Consider the following 22,146-nt stretch of genomic DNA (forward strand, 5'->3'; position numbering starts at 1 on the left):
AACCCTTACTAGCAAAAGAGCAAACAAACAAACAAAAAACCCAATATAAAACACAAATGTTTTCTTAAAATGATGAATGTTGTTTCACTACCAAGCAGCAAAATGAAAAGATGACAAATAGGCTGACGAAATGAAAATAGGAAATCTATACTGAAGTGATCTATTGAATTTCAAAATTCATGTTCTTCAAGTTATTCTCAGTTGCTACAATGTTCTATGCAACAAGGCTTACAAAAGGTAGCATAATGTTAACAATAAGGAATTAAGTCATCATGGAATCAAAAACCAATTAGAGTGGGACATAGAAATAAATCAGAAAAAAAATTCAATCAATTTAACTTGCAAGAATGCTTTCAAAAATGACAGAATTATTGGCAAAATTAAAAAAAGGAAAAACATTTTTATGCTATATTCTGAAGTTTACAAAGACAAAATATAGCAACTTATTTTTATAGAGACTCATTTTTACAGGGAGATTTTAAGAAAAATAAAATTAAGTTGAGAAAGATTTGTTTAGCTGAGAAGCTTCTTCTCTCCCAATCTCAACACAAAAGTAGTTTTAAAACAGGAAAAAAGTAACTGAAAATAATGGCGAGTATATGTCCCCTTACATTGTGATGTATTAAAAATGTGTGTGTTATTGTATCATTGTTTTTTTTATGCAAGGGCAATAACTATGATTTTATCTGACTAGTCTCAGAGGAAAAAACCAAACACACCCAAGTTCTACATGTACTATTTCAAGGCTTTTTTCATGTTTCAACTAATGAATGTGAAGTCAATTAGCATGGCATTTGGAATGGGTGGCAGACAATGAAAAGACAGATAGATAATTGAAGTTGGGAGGCAATCTCCTTCAATATAAGAGCCCGGTAAGTTTTATTTTTACCCCTCACTCCTACCCATTCTTTGTATTATTCCAACATTCCAGCAGATGAGAGAACCTCTTTCCTCAAGGGAACAAGAGTCATTCTCCCTTTACAACAAAGAAGGTTGTTATGTCCTAAGCCTGCTTTATCTCTGATTCTCAAAAGAATATGCTTAATCAGGAATTTGGAATGCACTTTCCCTGAATGTCATCTCTCTTTGGCTTTACAAAGGCCAAGTGTTGTTAGTACATTCCATGTTCCTGGTGTGGGTAGTTCTGAAACATGGCACCAAGTGGCACCATGGTATGATCATTGGGAGGGAGGTGGAAGAGGAAGAGGTCAGGGCAAAACAAACCCCCTAACACACCAATCCTCTTTCAAGTCCTTGTGCAAAAGTCTTGTCATTGTAAATGTCTTCCAATCAATTAAACATCAATCCTCCTACAAACTCCTCTGAAAAAGATGTCTTTTTTTTTTTTTTAACAGGTGAGATGGTTGGCAGTTCTATTGTAAAGTGGGCTTTGTCTTTCTTAGATATACTAGCCATTCATTTTATAAAAATCGGTCAATGTATGTGATTAGTGACCACACCTTTCCAATTGTCTTGATTTCTGAAAGCCTTGAAAACTGAAATATTTTCATGTCAGTTAGACTAATAATTAACATGATTCTGGTTTCATTTTCTAGGGAGAACACAAAACAACACTATGATTTTAATCACTTATCATCACTGTGAATACACCAGAGTCTCACAATGGCTCTTAAACACAGTTATATTAGGCTTACTTTTCCACCATTTAAAATAAGCAAAGAATCTAAAGCATAAGAGTTGAGTCTAACCAAATATTGCCAATACTTCATTTTTGGCAAGGATAGTCCGTTGAACTGTCTAAGAGTGTGTGGTTAATGAACTTGCATAGTTCTGTAGCTATAAGTCCTAACAAAGTACTGATGTTCTTGGCTGATGGTTCAAGAATTACCCACAGCCAACATTCCACAGTTGCTGGAATTGGTATTTCAAACATTAAAAAGCAGTTATTTTAAAACATGTTTGATTTTTTTTAAGAACAAAGAGAAGATTGGTTAGAAAAGTTTTGATTCATCTAGGATACTTGGTGGTCTATAAGCAATCCTTTTTGTTAAGAATGACTCCTCAGACACTGGCAGCATTCAAATGACCAATTACTGAAGATTTATCCAGATGTAAGCACAGCACAGGCTTAAATCTTAAATATATATGTACAGATTCAGTTTGAGGTACATTTTCACAATGATTTATAAACAAATCCACAGTTTATATCCAGCTTAAACTACTTCTACAGAAATGAAATTTTTTTTTTTTAATATATAAAAACGAGTTGCTTAATCTTTTATGTCTAAGATTAAATACAATTTACCTGTTCCCTTGAGTTACAAAATCAAGGTTCAAAACTGGTGATATTCTTCAATAAAGTATTTCACATAACAGCAAGACTTGAGTTGGTCAACCTGAATCCACAGCAATCCACTGTGGTTTAAGAGCTGTTCTCTGGAAACCACTGCAAATTGTCATCAGTTTAAAAGTAGGTCAGATAGGATGACTAGTGTTGCAGGGGAGGAAAGCAGTCCAAAGAAGCCTCAGAAAAAGCCTACTTAAACAGCCACTGATGCAGTTATCAGAAAATGAATTTAATAAGCAATTGGGTTATTCTGAGTGTAATTTACAAATAAAAGGGAAGATAACAGACACCATGCTTAGAGTGGTCTTCGAACTGAACAGATCTTTTATAGAAATAAATATACTTAAGCCTTAGTGTTTCAATATAAGAAAGAGATTGGCATGCATACGTAAAGTCCAATATACACCTTTTATTAATTAGAATGGACTTTTAATAGGCACACTCTATTACAATGAAGCACTATAGCATTATCTTCAAAATTTTGAATCAAATTTTTAAAACTTTCAGGTTAGGATGAAGGGAATTTCATCTTTGTAATGATAAGATGCTTCTAGTAATAAACACTATATTGCCACTACTATTATCTTTAGAGAGAAATGTTATTACTGAAGGAAGGAATTGGATTTTTTTTGTTATAATTCCTTGAAATCCCCAAAAGCAGGTAAAAAAAAATCACTGTCATAAATACCATGTACACTCAGGGGAAAAGTTACATTTTAAGAGACAGTTGTCAATACTTAGGCACTTATTTTGGGAACAAATAAAAGCTCAGCATTTGGAAATCAAATGAAAATCACTTTAAAAATATTGTAACTTCTATCTGGGAACCAGCTCTTTAGTTCAGTAACAGCTGCAGACCACTTAGTTTATCAAACATAAAAGCAGGGAGCTGTAGGGCTAACACTCCATCTTGGAATACAGTTTAATCTACTAAATATATATTTTCACTCACTAAAGGTCATAAATCCTATGGTTCAATTTATGGAATAATACACTCAAGAATAAAGCCTTGCTTTGCACATATAGACAATTCCCCCCTCTCTTACTAGGCAGATGAGAAAGAAAAAATCAAGTTTACATAGAACACATCAGAGATTTCAAGAATATATTCTACAGACCTCTTCCAATTCCCCTTTTTATTACTGCAAAGTCAGAGGAAAACTGTCACAATTTATTCTAACACGCAAAGGAGATGAGAAAAATACAACTCTGGGTATGTTGGGAGTAGAAGAAAACAATCACACACACAAAAAAAATCTCCAAAGAACATGGGGATTTTTTTCTGCATTGCCCAAAGATTCTATCTCCCATTACAAACCAGGGATTCACAAAATTCTCCAACTTCCCAAAACCTACCCCAATTTCCAGCCCTCTTGAGGGAGAGGACTGGGTAAAATGCTCTAAGCAGCAAGCCAAGAACATTTCCTTGTGCTACTCTGTTAATTTATTTTGTTTTGTTTTTTATTTGTTTGTTTTTAAGTAAGAAGCAGCACTGCATAAAGCCCAATGAATACCCACTGTCTGCTGGTTAAATTAATTCTTGCTCCATGGTAGTGACTTAATTTACTTCCTTTTTTTTTTTTTTATTTTTTCTCTTTCTCTTAGCTTTCTTAATTTAAAAAAAAAACAAAAACAAAACAACAAATGAGTAGACATTTTGCTGTGGTCCCTCTATTCCTCAGAGCTCACCTTGCCTGAGGCCCTCCTGGGCACATCCCTGTCACCTCCAAAGAATCTGCCCAGTGAGTCAAGTATACCCGTGTCTCTGTGCCTTGGGTTGAATCCATGCCTTGCATGGTCCATGGTACTTGCAGTTGCCAGGTACTTTGATCCGTGCCTCTGAGAAGATCTTTTCTGTGAAGCCATCAACTCTGAGCCTTCCAAAGCTGCTGCACTGTCTTCTTGGATGGTCTGAAGCTCATCTGACTCCGAGGGCCGATCTTTGAAGGTGTTGTCCTCCCTTCCTGGAGCATCTCGGGAAAAGAGGCGGATCAAGTGGGGGCGACCCACGGTGTCAGCTGGGTTGGCTTCAGTCCAGGCATTCTTTGGGTCCGCTGTACTCTTGGAGTCTGTCACCGCTGTGCCCTTAGAGGAGGGCCCATTGTTCTGGTTCACATCTGCCTCTCCTGCAAACAACAAGGATGAGATATGAATGCAGGCCTGTGAAAAACAGGGCGTTGGAACAATGCTGCTTTCTTTGACTTGTCTTGACTTAGTTATTTCATACAAAATCCATAGAATATGGGTTGTTGCAATGAAATTGCACCCACCTCCTAAACTGCTTCTTTTGGTAAAACTGTCCTAGAAGTAAGCACCCTAATTTTGGCAGGACTTAAGAATCAATTAGTAAAAATCTGAGTAAGATGCAGTACAGTCTCCTAAACAAATTGATCAAATATAAGTTATCAGACATATCTTCTAAATGCTGATATAAGCATATTCAAGCAGCTCAGACACACTGATGAATTTTATTATAATGATATTGCCTAATTATTCCTCAAAAGTTACTCACACACATTAAAATATCTTAATAGTCTCCCAAATAGATAATTACATTGAACACTTGAAAGTTTCCCATTAAATACTCAACTTCATTTTGACAGTTATTTTTATGTAGTCTTAGGAAGAGGACATTTGGGATTTCAGAATCCCGGAACTCCCATATTTGGTTTCTCATAGAAAAATTGACAATTCTTGGAAATCACCTTGGAATCCACACCATAAAATGGGCCAACTGGTAGAGTTTAAGGATGCCAGGGTACACCCCCAATTTTGAACATACACACACACACACACACATTATTTTGAGTTGTATTTCTTCTGAGGACATGCTTCTCAAAGGTTTTAGAGAAAAGAAGTCAATCTCAACTCAATTCCTCTATTTCTATGTCTTGTGACCTTATAATTTATCTACAGATTTTCAAAATAATTATAATTTGTAACATCTCAAATAATTCTTGTGTATTTTAATAATAGATAATCAGAAAGCAATGCAATCACACTGTTTTTTTCTTTTCTTTTTTTTTTGGAGACAGTGTGATCTCAAATTCAATTAAAATACTTCTAGAGGGGACAGTTCAAGAAATCTAATCCAATACAATCTAATCCAATAAATATTAAATCACCTATTCTGTTCCAGGCATTTTGTCAGGTGCTGAGAATACAAAGATAAAAATTAGTCTTCACTTACATTCTTTTTTATTTTTTAAAATGATTTTTATTTATTTATTTGCTGAGGCAATTGGGGTTAAGTGACTTGCCCAGGGTCACAAAGGTAGATGTGTTAAGTGTCTGAGGCCAAATTTGAACTTAGGTCCTCCTGACTTCAGGGCTGGTGCTCTATCTACTGTACCACCTAGCTGCCCCCTTCACTTACATTCTTAGGATATTCATACAACTTTGACTGCTAAATTAGTTGCCACACAGTGTTCACACATCAATTCAACATAATTCAACTAACATTTATTAATTTCCTTTTATTTTATGGTACTGTGATGGGTACGATGATATATAGGTGAAGAATCTTACAATCTCTGTCTTCTTCCAGTCTTTTACAATTCTTTGGGGGAAAGTGTGATACCTAAGAGAATTTGGTAAGAAGAATGGAATAAACCTCAAAAAAGTGTCATGAGAAATTTGAAGAGGGAGAAATTATTTTTAACAGAGTTGAGGACAGGTTTTATAGAGGAGTGGCACCTAAACTAAGCCCTAAAGAAAAAAGAACATTTCTATAGAAGAGGAACAAGCATTTATTAAGTGACTACTGTGTGTCAGACCCTGTGGTGAATGCTTTCCAAATATTAGTTCATCTAATCTTCTCAGCAGCCCTATAAAACAAATGCTATTTTTTTCTGGTTTTATGGTAGAGGAAACTGAATCAGATAGAGGTTAAATGATTTGTCTAGAGTCACACAGCTAGATAAGTGAGGCTGGATTTGAACTTAGGAGAGACCAGTGTCACAGGAGCCAAAGATGGAAGCACTATCAAGGAGCAGGATAGATAACCATGTATAACAGAACAAAAATCTTTTGAGATCATGTGATATTTCTTTTTTGTTTTTGTGTTGCCATTGCATAGCACAACTGCTAAGTACTAAATCAATGCATCACTGATTGCCTCTGAATCATATCAAATGATGCAGGAAAATCAGGGAGATTGAATGCTGTAAGAATACACTGAATTTTGGCAATTAAGAGGTCATTAATGATTTTTAAGAGAGCAGTTTCAATGAAGTAGTAGGGAAAGAAATCAAATTATAACATAGCTAAGATTAGCAAGAAAAATGTAAATGTTAAGCTTTGATGAGGATGGCTACCTTACACAAGAAGGAAAGAAAATAAGAATGTTGACAAGATAGGAAAGAATATTATGCTTTATATGCATAAATATAGATATATAGCCTTCACAGTAGCTCATTTTATCTACACAACAAAAATAGCTGAAACTCTAGGGATTTACCATATTTTAAAGATAAGGAAACTGATATAATTAGAAATGTTTAAGAGACCAGATTTGACTTTGATTCTAGATTCAGTACATTTTCTACTTTGTCCTGTTGACTCTCAGTGAGGTTCTGACCCTCAGTTGGTTCAGTCTTAGATAAAGTGTAAAACAATGCTATCTGCTGAGAAAGGGGAGGTTGGTGTGGAGTGAGTAGAGTTTGGCTTGAGGATAGAGTACCATGAAAACCAAGTCCAGCTTTTAGTGGATCCAGCTGGCAAAGTTTTATGCCTTTTTTTTTTTTTTTTTTTTTGCAACATTCACAAATAGGAACATAAAATGGTAGAATTTACAAATTCCTAGAGATTAAGAAGGAAGTAGAATAACAGAACTAAAGGGGGGAAGAAATGGTAAGTACAATATTGAAATGGAGTCAAGGAGGAACTGAAGTAGGAGTAGAAGTTATAGAGTGGGAGAACGGGGAAGACAGATATTTCAAAGAATGGTAAAAGGCAGAGGAGTACATAAAAATGGATAAAAAATTGTGATCACGTAGGAACTTGTTGAATTATGGTGATAATTAAGATTTTAAATACACTCATTCATTCATTTCAAAACAAATTGTTTCAAGACATTGATACACTTTAGGAAGATGATACAACATGGTATAAGGAAAGAGTGTTGGATTTGGAATCAGAGTATCAACAAAATACTAGCTTTACCATTTAATATCTCTGTATACTTATGTACTTCAGTTTCTCAACTATAAAATCAAGGAGTTGTATCACTAAATCCCCTTCCAGATCTAAATCTATGAGCCTATGAATTAGACATGTAATGCTCTCCACAACTCTGAATTTAAATCTGTTTCTTCTCTTGAATCAATTCATTGTGCATTATCACATTGAGGCCTTAGAACTATTTGTATTTATTCTGAGTTTTCTGAAGAAAAACTAAAAGGAAAATTATTTTAAACCTTCCATTGTATAGCTACTGTTGAATATTTCTACTTCCTTCTTACTCACAAATCACATAAAATGTGTGTCCTCTGTCTGTTCTTTCAATTCCTAACCTTCTATGATACTATTGGCTAATGTACTAATAAACTAAAATATATTTTAATATCAAAAAGAAAAACAAACATAAGTGATCTGATGTTCACATTCATCAGTCTATTCAGACAGCTTGTTACCAATGATATCATTACATAAGTTAATGGACCCCCCTCCATTTTTGTTTTTCTCCCTTTTCTTTGTCTCCTTTACCTCATTTGGACATGTAACACAATTGACTGCTTCTTGAAAGTCTCTTTTTTCCCATGGTTTCTATGACATCGAATTTTTTTATTTCTCTTCCTCTGCCTTCAATTGCTCTTGTCCTATTTATTACTTCCCTTGTTCCTCTTATAGACAAAGTAGAGGATCACAAGGATGAATAAATACTTCACTATTCTGATGTTTTCAAAAAGCTCAGCTATGCTGCTGAGATGTTACCTGGACAAGAAGAGACCAGTGTACAGTACAGAAGCAATGGAGAAGGGAAATTTCTGGTTGCAGGCACTTGCAGGAGAGGGGAACTTTTGGTTGGGGTTCCAAGTCAGAGAGGACAGCTGAAGGGAAGCTAGGGACACCCCCACCCCAGAATTATAAGTGCCTACACTAATACTGCTCATTTAAAAAAATGAACCAGCAAAGAAGAAAGAATACAACCATAGAAACTTAACTATGGGAATAGGGAAGACAGAAGTTCATCTTCAGAGGAGGACAGTGAAGTAACAAAAACCTCTTCCAAAGATTAATGTTAAATGGATCCCCACCCAGAGAAAATTTATAGAAGAACTCAAAATAGACTTTAAAAACCAAATGAGAGAAACTGAGGAAAAACTTAAAAAAAAGAACCATTACAAAACCCAAGGAAATTATGAAAAGAAAGTCAACCAACTAGAAAAGGAGATCCAGAGTCTTAAAGAAAATAATTCTTTGAAAAGTAGAATTGAGCAAGGGGAAGCCAGTGAATTTGTAAAAAACAAAAAAAACAAAAAGATAACAAATGAAAAAATACAACAGAATATGAAACATCTTATAAGGAAAAAATATAAATCTGGAGAACAAATCAAGAAGAGAAAGTATAAGAACAATTGGATTAACTGAAAGCTATGACCAAAAAAAAGAACTTTGACGCAAAAATGTAAGAGATAATCAAAGAAAAATGTTCTGCAGTGATAGAGCACAAAGGGCAAGTAGAAATAGAAAAAAAATCTACCAATCACCATCTCAAAGAGATCCTACATAGGAACATCATTGCAAAATTTCAAAACCTCACATCAAAGTTTTACAAGAAACAAACAAACAAAAATTCAAATATGCTGGAGTTATAATTATACAGGATTTACCAGAAGCTACAATAAAGAGAGTAGGTCCTGGAATATTATATGTTATTAATCAAAAGAACTAAGCCTGCGACCAAAAATATCATATCCAGCAAAACTAACCATATTATTGAATGAAAAAAAGAACAAACCCCCAAACAGGATATTCAAAGAACTCACAGATTTTCAGGATTTTGTTTCAAACAAACTTGAACTTAATAGAAAATTTAACATATAAGAGACAACTTCAAAGATTAATTTCAAAGGATTTAAAAAGGACAAACTGCTTATGTTTTATATGTGGTAATGTAAATGATGTGTCTAAGACTGACATCGTAACTGAGTAGATCCAAAGAAAGATTGGGGCAGAGATAACTTTGGCCTGATGCTAAAAAGCAAAACTATATAGGAAAAGGTAAAAGTAGTAAATTATACTATACAAATGAGATGCAGAGGAAGAGATGTTACAGAAGCATTAGATGAGGGAAGAAGGCTGATAGCTCTGAAAACCTACTCATATTAGGAATGGGTTAAATAGTGAAATTTAACTATCTATCTATCTCTCTATCTATCTATCTATGTGCCATGAAGAGTATAGCACATTCCAAAAAGAAATAAGGAGGGAGGTAATAGGATAAAGTGGGGTATAAAGGGTATGTGCATTTATGGCAGTAGGACAATATATGTAGATTAATTGGAAAGGGATGAAGAGAAGAAAAGGGTAGCATAGGATAAGGTGGGGTATAAAAGGGTATTTAGATGAATGGAAGTATGATAAGGGTTATAAATAGGGAGAGAGAAGTGAGGGGAAAAGATAAGGGAAGGATCCATTGATGGAAGGAGGTTAAGTAATAGTAAGCTAAGTCAAAGAGTAGGAACTAAATAGAAGAGCTAACAGGGATAGGAAATAAGAGATATATACAAACACAATAACAAGGATCAAGAGTAGGACTTATTAGGAAAAAAAGTAGGGCTAATAATCTCAAAGTCAAACTTAAAAGATTCAATCAAGAAAGAAATCTACAATATAATCCAGCTATATTAATATTGTTTTAGATACATGTCTATGTATGTGTAAATGCATATACACACAAACACACAAATAGATGTGTGTATATGCATGTACATATATGTATATATGCATACAGATTTATGTATACATGTGCAGGTGTGAATATGTGTATATATGTGTGTTTACATGTGTCTATATGTGTATGTGTGTATATGCAAACACAAACACATGCTTAATTGTAGCCTGCTTGGAGTAGGTGGAGGGATGAAAGGGGAAAGTAAAAGTTAAAAATGCACATCAGAAAAAAAAGAAAGCAGAGAAAAGATGGACATTTTGAATACAATATCTTCTACTATTATATACATCTTCTTGAAATAGAAATTTATTGTTAGATATTCTGAATCCTTCCTGATGTTCTGCTGGACATGTGACAATATTTTGTTTTTTCTTCCTTTTCTCTCTTTCTTTTATCTACTTGTTTTTTTTTTCTTATTTTGTATTTAGTTTTAAATAAAAAAAAATCAATGTGATGAGTATAAGATAGGGGAGGGTGTGGCTAGTAATTTGAAAAATATCTGGATATTTTGGTGGACCAGAAATTTAATGAGTCGATAAAGTAACTGGTAACCAAGAAAGTCAATGTAATTTTAGGCTGGATTAGCAAAACATAGCAACTGGACTAAGTTGATGAGAATGCCACTGTACTTTGCCCTAGTCATATCTCATCTGCAACTATATGTAGAAGAATTGAGGGAGGGAAACCAATTAGGAGAAGCCCTGTTAGGCAGATAAAAATGTATATCATTATCCTACTTCTAAAGATGATGAAACTGGGGCTCATAGTTCATGATCTCATAGCTACTGTATCACAGTGGGAATTGTAATCAAGATCCCTCCTGATTCTAAATCCAACAATATTTCAATTATGCTACACCATCTTAAAACAAATCCAATTCAAATTTCTATCCCATTACCAAAACTTGTTCCATTTTTCAATATCTCCTTTTAGTCTCCCAGACCAGAGATCTTATAGTCATTTTTGACTCTTCTCTTTTTTCATCTTTTATCTGTGATCAATTCTTGTTCATCCAACTTAAAATCCACTTCCACAATAAGGTCTTTTGTGTTAACTCCATATGTCAAGCACTGAATAAATGTAGTTTCTATTTATTTATCCACCATCTATCTCTAATTTGTACTGGTTTTTTCTTTCCTCTGTTATACTGTTATTCACTAACACAACAATTAAGTGATCTTAAATATTTCATGATAATATAATGGGGAAATGGCTCAAAACAGTCCAACCATTTAGAGCATGTTTTAATTTGTCCTCCCAGTTGAGTTATTAAAGTATGCACAATATTGGTTTAATCTAACAAAAAGAAGTTTGGCAAGCCTCCTTCTGGCCATTAGTGAAAGATGCCTGTACTGTAAAATTAAAGAGTTTTCTGTTTGGTTGAAGAAGGAATGATGACGTAGGAAAGACTGAGCCTAGGCTGAGGATACTTTAAAAAGGTTTAAATAGATGATTTTTTTTTTTTTTTTTAGTTCTTTTTCACGGGGAGAATGGCTATTAATCACCAGTTGGTGGAGAAGTAGGCTGTTCTTTCAATTAGGTTCATTTATTTTCTCTTAATTACAGGTGAATGAGAATCTGGAGATGAAATGATCCAGATTACAATTTTGTGAGCTTTAAAAGGCTGCAAGAACCATCAGCTACTACGTTAAATAACAGAGACCACCAGAGCTGGTAGCAACAGTAATTGAGTCTAGTGAGGAGCCAATTCTTAGGAGTTACCTTCCTGAACTAACCCATCAGTACATGGATTTGTAAATCATGATCTTGAAACCTGTAAGAAGCCAGCTTAGACAAATAAGGAGTGGGCAATTAGATGATGCAGTGGATAGAATACTGACCCTGGAGTCAGAAGGATTTAAAATAAGGGAGCAATTCATGCTCTGGTGAGACTATACCCAGAAATCAATTTAGTGGGGACTCTAGGGGAAGAAAAGAACTCCTAGGTCTATGAATCATGGGGTACCTTTAGCCCCATGTATTCTAGAAATGTGTTTTTCAGTACCTTTTGATTTAAATTTGAGTTCACTTTCCCAATGGAATGAATTTATATGTAGTGGAAGAGAATTGGAGAATATTTTGCAGCTTCTGATCTTGCCACATGTTCTGGGAAAGCAACCATATTTTTAAAATGGGTAATTGAAGTCAACTGGTTCATTGATAGTAGGGAAGAACTCAAGTGGAAGTTTATAGGAACAAGTAAACCTCAACCCCTTAGAATTATTTGTAAAACCCCAAGGGGAGAAGAAGTCTTGGGGATGCAGTCTGCTAAGACAAGTGAAAATTGGAGAAATAGTCCTCAAAGACTTATCTTAGTACATTTTGGGTTGCTTTTCCTCTCAGTAAGCCTATATATTTCTTGAGAGTAAGGATAGTCTATTTTTTTTAAAAGCTCATTATTTCAAAAAGTTCACTTTTTGAAGTCAACTATGATTATGAGTTAATTAGTTAGCTTCTCCAAGTTTTAGCTATAAAAGAAAAATAATATCTGTGAACTTGAATGAGATGATGCATGTAAAGAGCTTTGAAAAATTTTGTCAATATAAAAATTACTTTTATTATTGTTATTTAATCATATAATCAGAGATATAGAACTGGGAGGGAACTTAGAGGTTAGCTAGTATAATCCCTTCATTTTTTATAGTTAAGGAAATGAAGGACCAGAATTTAAATAACTTGTCCAAAGCCTCATAGATAATAGGTTGCAGAGCTAATATTTGAACTCATATTCTAGGATTATAGGTTTAGCATTTTTTTATTATACCATGAAGCTTTTCTTCAATTTCATTTGGTTAACTGAATTGAATCTGATCAAATTTCCATTTTCACCTCAAAGAGCAATGTTTAAAGTATCAAATGAAATAGAATGTAAGATCCTTGAGAGCAGGACCTTTTTTTATTTTTGTCCCAGTATCTCTAGTATCCTGTATATATTGCTTAACTTGGGGTAGGTAAGTCTGTCCTTGTTCATGAATTGATTTTGTACACACACATACATACACATACACACACACATATGCTTCTAACACAAAATACCATATTATTTAACATCTTTATAACTTGTACGAGGCTCATTTTTACAATAATGAGTATATGTTAATAAGCTGATAATATTTTATATACATACTATAGATGAAGCAGCAGTTTAAAATATGGATGAAAAATTCAGGCAAAATAGAGGGACTTTTAAATATCAATATTAAAATTTTCTACTCTAAATTAGCCAACTCTTCATTTGCCTATGTATTTTGCTCAGGTTAAGTGATAAAGTACAAGTTTCAACATTTTTCTATTTATATGTCTACTTCTATGAAGGAGAAATAATTCCAAATGACTAGGATAAATTCATTTGGGGAAAGAAACCATACAAGGACAAAATTTATTGCTTACTGATATTTCAAACTCCATTTTAAATGCAAATTAGGATTTTCAAACAGATGTTGCATATCTACACCAGATACTTAAGCTAGCAACACATGCCAACACTCAAAAATAATTTTGAAAACAGTAGCAACCTAGAAATCTGAATCCAAATTTTGTTAGGTTTAAAAAAAAACTGTTTTCAGTTATCAATTTCATCTCATATGACTTAAAAATTTGTCATTCAACTCAAGAAGACTTTGGAGAAAAAACAATGGAGAGAAATGGGATACTTTGATATTATAGTTTTATCTAAATTGTGGTTATTGCTGATTAAAACTTACCAAAATAGGTATTTTTGTGAAATATGTCTTATTTTTGTTAGCAAACTTTCACATTACTGAATATCCACTAACTGTGTTAATATAAATTGATCATGGACTGAATAAAACATGACATAGTAACTGATCATTCCTAACATGGTGGAAATGGCTCTTATGGATGGTAGAAGCAAGTGAAATAGTGGAAAACATGTGAATCACTAGCTGTGTTTTATACTCTGTGCCATAATATAAATTAATGCAAAATGGAAAGAGAAAACAATGAATACATTGTGCTTAATCAAATGCATTAACAAAACACAAGAGCATCTGCATACTAATATTTTTATAACAGTTGGGCTTTGTGTCCTTGAATATAGTTATTTGTAAGTAACAAAAAAGGGCATTTGTGTCACAAAAGTAGCTTTTCTTAACATGTAAGCTGTATGCTGCAAAGTCTAAATCATTACATATGTCTTTTGGGGATGATAAAAATGCAATTTTAACTTTAATTCTAAATCTACATCCATGTTACAACGCATGAAGATAATAAAACATTCCTTGTCTATGTCTTTAAACACAAATGCCCACAACAATGTGTGCTGCTTCTGGTGAGCACATGACTATTTTTAAAATAGCACAGATGGATTACATTTCCAATCATAGTGTTCAAATATCTATTGCTCTGCTAAGGCCATTGAAAAAGAGGCAAACCATTCTAATTTGCCCCTTTATTCTAGAGAAATAGCAGCAATATCAATTAAAGTGACTTGCAATAATATTTGAGTTTTGAGTACATTTGGTGAATTAGGAGTTAGTTATAAGAGATAATCCAGTGAAGCATGAAAGCTTTTTCAAAATTCAATTCCAAAGGCCCCAGGATTCCATCTCAATCTTAAACTCTCTTAAAAATACAAAATCTACATTGTATTTTAGGATTGAAAGGGATCATGGGGATTACTGTTCAGACCTACTTGTGTTCTATCTAATAAATTGAAACCATTTTTTCTGAGGTCATCCTGCTACTTAGAAGCAGCCACCTGGGAATTTTTGGTCATGTAACTTCACTTTCAAGGCCTTTGTGTCTATAAGCAATGGGAAAGCATCATAGATTCAATACCACAATAAATTAGAGTAGAATTATAAATAATAGAATAATTTGCAAAGTCAGATAGGAAGTGATAAAAATCATAAATTAAAACAACTCTGAAGATCCTTTTTTATCTACTAGATTGTCAAAGTTGATAAATTTAAAAAAACATATAAATGTTAGAGGGACTACTATTAAAACAAGCCAATTAGTGCATTGTTGGTAGAGTTGTGAATTGGTCCAGTTACTATGGAAAATATTTTGGAACTATGTCCAAAAGTTACTAAACTATGCATACTCTCTGACCCGGTGATACCACTATTGGGCCATTACTCCAAAGAAATCAAAGAAAGAAGACAATGTTTTATAGATACAAAAATATCTATGGCTATTATTATTGTTGTGGTAAAGAACTGGAAATTCAGATGCACCCATCAGTAGGGGAATGACTGAACAATTGTGGTATATGGATATAATAGAATACCATTATGCCATATAAGAAATGATGAAAGGAATGGTTCATAGAAACCTGGGAAGACTTGTATAAACTGACACAGACTGAGATTAGCAGGAGAACAATTTATATGATGACAATAATGTAAAAATGAACTTTCAAAGACTTAGGAAGTCTGATTAACATAATGATCAATTATGATTTCAGAGGATGAATGATGAAGAATACTACCTACTTTCTGAGAGAGGGAGAGGTGATGGACTAATATGCAGAAGGAGAAATATTTTTGAATATAGTCAACATGAGAATTTGTTTTGCTTGAGTATACCAATTTGTCACAAGAGGTTTCCTCCCCTTCCCATTGAGGAAGTTAGAAGGAGAGAAAATAAAAGCTTGTTAATTTAAAACATTTTAAATTTAATTAAAAATATAAAAAATAAAGGGGTTTAAATATCACTAAAGCTATGATCCATCTTTTATGCTGTATCCCCCAAATCATCTACTGTTTTTTTGATTCAGAGACTTACTAGACAGTCATTTATCCTTGATCTGACTTTGCTTCCTCATGTGTGAAACCAGAAAAATAACAGCACCTACAATGCAGGGTTGTTATGAAGATTAAATGAGATAACTTTGACAATCTCAAATACTATATAAATGCTAGCTATTAATTACAAATTACAAATTTTAATTACAAATATTATTATCCTTGAATTCTAGATATATGACTTAGATAAACCACATGCTCAATTAACTCAAAGATCTATTCTACAAGATGAACTGTTACTGTTGCCTCATTGTCAATAATATTTGAAAGACTGTTGAAAATAGGAAAGATATTACAGGATTGGGAAAAACAACAACCTTCAAACTAGAGAATAAAACCAGTCAGTGAGCTTGACTTCAATTCATGGGAAAATTCAAAAATGAATTATTAAAGAGATAGCTAATGAGCATTGAGCCCTTAAAATCAGAAGTAATGATTACAAAGAGCCAGCATGGTTTCATTAAGAACATGTTCTGCTGGATAATCTTATTCCCTTTTTTTTTGGACAGGATTGCTAAGCTAGTAAAATCAGAGAAAGATTGCATATATATTAACCTCGGTTTTAGAAGAACATTTGATAAAGTGACCTGTACTGTCCTTGTGAAGAAGACAAAGATAAAAAATAGTCAACATTTGGCTACAATCAAACAGCAATCATTAATGGTTTAATATCAACTCAGCTTATCTCCAATAGTGCTCCAGTAAAGTGATTGACCCTGTGCTGTTTAATATTTGTTTCAATGACTTGAATACATGTATATGTATATGGAATGCTCAATGAATTAGTTTATAAAATACAGCTGAGTCCAGCTAACATCCTGAATGACAGGTTCCAAAAAGACCTTTACAGACTAGAGAAATAAGAGGAAGAATATGATAAAAATAATTCAAAAGAGAGAAATATAAAGTCATGCTAAGATGGAGAAAATGAACTTTCTAAGTACAGGATGGGGAAGATAATGTGAGACAACAATTTGTTTTTATAAAGATCTTGGTTTTTAAATAGGATGACATGGTGGATGTGAGTGAGCAGCATCATGTGGCAATACCATCAGTTAATGTCCTACTGTACTCTATTTTTGGCATTCAGATGGCACAGAGGATAGAATGTTGGCCATGGAGTCAGGAACTCATCTTGCTGAGTTCAAATCCCTCTAGTCATGTGACCCTAAGCAAATTGTTTCACTTTGTTTTTGCTTCAGTTTCCTCACCTGTAAAATGAGCTGGGGAAAGAAACAGCCAATCATTCCAGTATCTTTGCCAAGAAAACCTCAAATAGGGACACACAACAATAACAACAATCTTCTGTTCTGGATAGACCTCTTCTGGAGCAATGTTCAGCTCTTGATCCAAGACCAACAATTTAAGGAATACATTGATAAGCTGCAAAATGTCTGGAGAAAGACAACTAAAATAGTGACGGGTTTTGAGTCCATATCATATGAGGATTAGCTGAAGGAAATGGAAATGTTTAACCTGGGAAACAGGAATTGTTGAGAACATGATTTATTTCAAAGGCTATCCGTGCACATGGGCTAGAGGACAGAATCAGGCATAATGAGTAGAACCCACAGAGGCAAGTTTAGGTTTGATTTTAGGGAAATTTTTCTAATAATTAGATTTATCCAAAAATTGAATGGGCTGCTTTGAGACAAGTGGGATCTTACTTATTCAGAAGTCTTCAAGTAGATGCTATATGACTACCCATCATCCTAAGAGAGATTGAAAATACAAAATAGACAGGGTATGATTTCCAGGGCAAGATTCTAAGAGGTTGGAATAAATTGGAAAAGAGTCATATATATATATATATATATATACACACACACACACACACACACACACACATATATACACATATATACATACACACACAAACATACATAAATATGTTAGTAAGCAGTGGAAATACATTTTAGACTACAAGAATGGATGGAATAAAGAATAGATAATTATGCAGAGAAGTTCTAAGGGTAGAAAAGTGGGTTTGGGTGCTTAAGGAGAAAGATTTAGAACAGTTATTGTGAAAATGGGACAGGGAATTAATAAAGGTAAGGTAGAAAAATCATCATATGACACTGAGAGCTTTCTAAAAAAATTAACATTAACTATTTTATAATGATGAAACACTAGGATGTTATATCTTTGTAAATGTTGTAAGCTATAAAATTGCTCCCATTTTATTTCTCAGTGGTAAAATGATTTTATAACCTAGGTCTTCTAGAGATTCATATTCTAAGAGCTGGAAAATATGGTTTTATTATAATATGGACATACCAAGGTAATTTCACAGTGTGCTTCAGAATTCTGAAAATAAGACAATTAGTTTAAGTTCACATAATAGCATTGGATGACATTTATTGTGTTTTAATGTTTGCAAAGCATTTTACATACATTATCATGTTTGATTACCATAATATCAGGAGGTAAATACCATTATTTTCTTTTACCAATTAGCAAAATGAGACTCAGAGAAACTATAATTTGCCTGTAGTTGAACAGCAAGAAAGTGTTGGGAACAGAATTCAAAACAAGTTCTTTCTTGACTCCAATTCCAGTGATTTTTTTAGGCCTATACTCTAAAAAGAATGTTGACAGAAATTTTAAAAATGACAATGCTTCCTCTCTGTCCACCCTCCCCTCCAAATGCAACTATTATAATACTAATGTGATTAATTCAAATTGGAAACATTAGGACGTATTTTTCTGGTGTAGATGCTATGAATGTTTGCTTTTACAAATTTACAATTTGCTTTACAATTTCTTAACTTTTTTTTTTTTAAAAGATGTAAAGGTGAAAATGTTCTTTTTGAGGGTAAGATACTGTTTTCTAAGGAAGAATAACAAACTCTAAATGAATAACTTCTATCCACTAATTTCTTTTTTTGAACACTTCCTTGGTCTAAGAAACCTTTTCCTATTCTAGTTCATATAAATTTTTTCCTTTTCTGAATCTTTTTGTAATTAGTCAATATCACACTATTTAGCATTTAATTGTTCTTTGATTATTTTATGCCAAGATTGCAAGCTCCATGTAGTTAGTGACTGTGTCATACATCACTTCTGCTTACCACAGAAAATTTTCCATAGTGCTAGGAAATCAGTGAATACTCAATAAATGCATGGTAAATAATAGAAAATATAAAGTATGCTTCTTTATTGTAACTCTTTGTTCATTCTTCCTAACATTTATGGAGTTCCAGAATGATGATCCTTTATATCCCAGCAGGTTTCCTTGTTTCTAGCCTTCAGTACTCAATTATTTAAAAACTTAATTCTGAGGAGGGCTCCAAAGTCTTTTACAGATCGCCAGAGATCCATATCACAAAAAGGGTTAAGAGCTACTACTAAAATACAATGATTCACTCACTGTTCCCAAAGTTGTGTATATATACTTGAAGTGTCGTTTTCCTCTTAGATTTTTTGTAGCATAGCAATAGCATGGAGGGTGTTAACCTTGTACTCAGAGATCTGAGTTCAAATCCTGCTTCAGAAATTACTAGAGGGCCAAGTCACTTAAGGTCACTAAGCCTCAGTTTCTGTGTGTGTATACACACACACACACACACATACATATACATATATTTATACATATAAATAGCATCTCTGCAAATGAGGTGCTAGTAATAAGAACTCTCTCTCTCTCCTTCCTTTCCTCCCTACAGTACACACACACACACACACACACACACACACACACACACACATATATATAGTGCTTATTAGTTTTATATATATATATATATATATGTATTTATATCAATATATGTTTCTGTGGGGTGCAAACATATTGTTTTGTACTTATTTTTTTATTTTGTACTGTTGTTACAACTGTATTATTTTTAACTGTTGTCATAATGTCTTTCTTGTTTTTCTTTGCTATTTTATATCATAAAGAATCATCCAGTAGAAAGCCTGAGGGTATGGTATGAGTTTTGGGACAATTAGCTTCCTAATTTTGGTTAGTTTGTGGCTATATTCATCTAGGTGGTTATCATGGCTGGAAGTCTGACCTTCAGATAAATAGGCAATAATTCTGTCTACAATTATTTAGTATCTAGCCATTCCACTAAGCAAATTTGGATTAAAATATAAATAAATGAGAGCATGTCAGCCATGGGACACGTTATTCTGTTAAAGTGAATGACCAAACCTCACAATTTTTTAGTTGTGAAATACAAGCCAGACCATTCCTTAATCATTACAATTACTTTATGAGGGTATATGCATAAATAGACTATGAATATATATGTCTGTGTGAGGTATGTACTTTCATATTGTTTTTTGAGATATCAAAGGCACTAGACTACAACAGAATATAGAGCTCTGTGGTTCACTAAAGCGCGAATTTTCACTAATTTTTTTAAAAATTGAATTGATCTATAATCACACATGTTTCTGATATGTGAAAAGAATGTAAGATTCTGCTACATCTACTACTGTTAAATTTTTTTAAAGCCTTTGACTTTGTAGAAGAATATTAACCTTCTAAATAAGTTATAAAAGTTTTCATGGGGATGGGCTTGGATCTATAACTTTATTGATATAGACAAATTTTGGGCTAGGAAATACCTTCTATCAGTGGAGGTTGGTGTCTTCTTTGCCATTTATTAATTGCTTAGAGGAAGCAATTCTAAGTGTGGTCCAGGGACTACAATGGCTAAAATGAAGCTCTTGGACTTCTGCTGCTGCTTAAATATATGATTCTACAAATGCAAACTTCTTTGGGCATCTACAAAGGAATATTCCCATGGAAAGCAAAGGGATGGAGAAGTTGTCTTCCTTGAGGCCTGATTTAATTTAGATATTGGGCAATTTCTATTTGGCATGGATGACTGAAGAACTACTCATTCATCATTTGAATAAAATCATCATTTATCAAACTGACAAAGGAAGACAAGCTATTAATAATGATGGATTCCCATGTATCATTTGACAAATAATTTATTTTTAATTTAAATAATAAAACAAAGGCAAAGATAATATTAAAAAAGTTATTGCACATTCAATATTAGAAAAAATGAAATTCGATAACTGGAGCCTAAAATTATGAAAACAGAGTCTGGATTATATACCAGGTTTTACACACACACACATACACACACACACACACACACACACGTGTGTGTGTGTGTGTGTGTGTGTCTACACCAATGAGATTTTTGACAGTTGTTTTAGGATTTTTATCCATAAAGCAAGGTAACTGGAACTTGTTTCCTATTTAAAGTTATGTCTGAAAGATGAAAAGATGAGCAACTTCAAAATTCTATTTACTACTCAGTCATTCTCTTCAGGGAGATCACATTAAGGATGTCTTCCTTTCCATCTCACAAACTAAAACTTCTCTAAGTTTATGAAGAATTACATAAAGGGAATTCCCATACATAGGAAATTATGGATTCTTCACTCCTGTTGGATCAACAGTGTCTTCAAACATATCTAGATCCATAGTCTAAAGTAAGAGTTCAAGGCTGATATGTTTTAGTTTCAGCTTAATCAGATTAATATAAAACATTTCTTTGTGTCTAAGTGGAAGAGGTGAAATTACCCAAGAAATACATAAAACCATAAAATTCTTGGGCTCAAAGTACTGAAAATATGTACTTTGATTCTTTCATTTCAAAACACTTCTATCTCAAATAACCACTTTTGCCCAGAATTGGATCCAAATCTTTTGTAACAGATCAGTTTAAAAAAAAAAGCGAAATCATAATGAATGCAGGCATATAGCAGACAAATTTGAAAAATGATCTCAGAAGACTCTAATCTGCTTTTTGGACCTTAAACAAGCACAACATACTTTTAAATCTTTCACATTAAAAAATGTGTAATGAAAATGAAGCCTACCAGACTATCAATAAAGTCTTCTCTACCTTGGCATTAAAAGACTAATTAATAGAAATTAATAATGAAAAATCAAATTAAATAATTGTGAGGAGGCATTTTTTGATGGCCAAAAGACCTTTAGTAAGTGATAAAGGGAGCATGTAATAGACAGAAAGATACTAGATTTTGAAACCTCTCCTTGCATCCCTCTGGGGATCAGTTTCTTTATCTGTAAAACAAGGAAGTTGGATGAGATGACTTCTAATCATCTAGTCCTCTTTTTCTGCTGATTACAGTGTTAATCAAAGTCCAGAATGTTCAACATTTCATTAATTTCTTATCCT

The 22,146-nt window shown here is 33.3% G+C and overlaps 1 protein-coding gene across 6 annotated transcripts in view; it reads right to left on the reverse strand.

Annotated features, from left to right (window-relative positions):
- The window catches only part of MBP (myelin basic protein), a 147,061-nt gene that overhangs the window by 43,220 nt on the left and 81,695 nt on the right, over positions 1-22,146 (reverse strand). For all 6 annotated transcript variants that reach the window (XR_004230998.1, XM_031946727.1, XM_031946724.1 and 3 more), the window contains exon 3: positions 3,998-4,434. Coding sequence is in view for 5 of the 6 variants with exons in the window: in XM_031946727.1 (XP_031802587.1) it covers positions 3,998-4,434 (437 nt within the window). In the remaining variant the exon portion in view is untranslated. The remainder of the gene's footprint in view (positions 1-3,997; positions 4,435-22,146) is intronic.

Source organism: Sarcophilus harrisii, chromosome 1 (assembly GCF_902635505.1).
Source record: "Sarcophilus harrisii chromosome 1, mSarHar1.11, whole genome shotgun sequence".
NCBI classification, from domain to species: domain Eukaryota; kingdom Metazoa; phylum Chordata; class Mammalia; order Dasyuromorphia; family Dasyuridae; genus Sarcophilus; species Sarcophilus harrisii.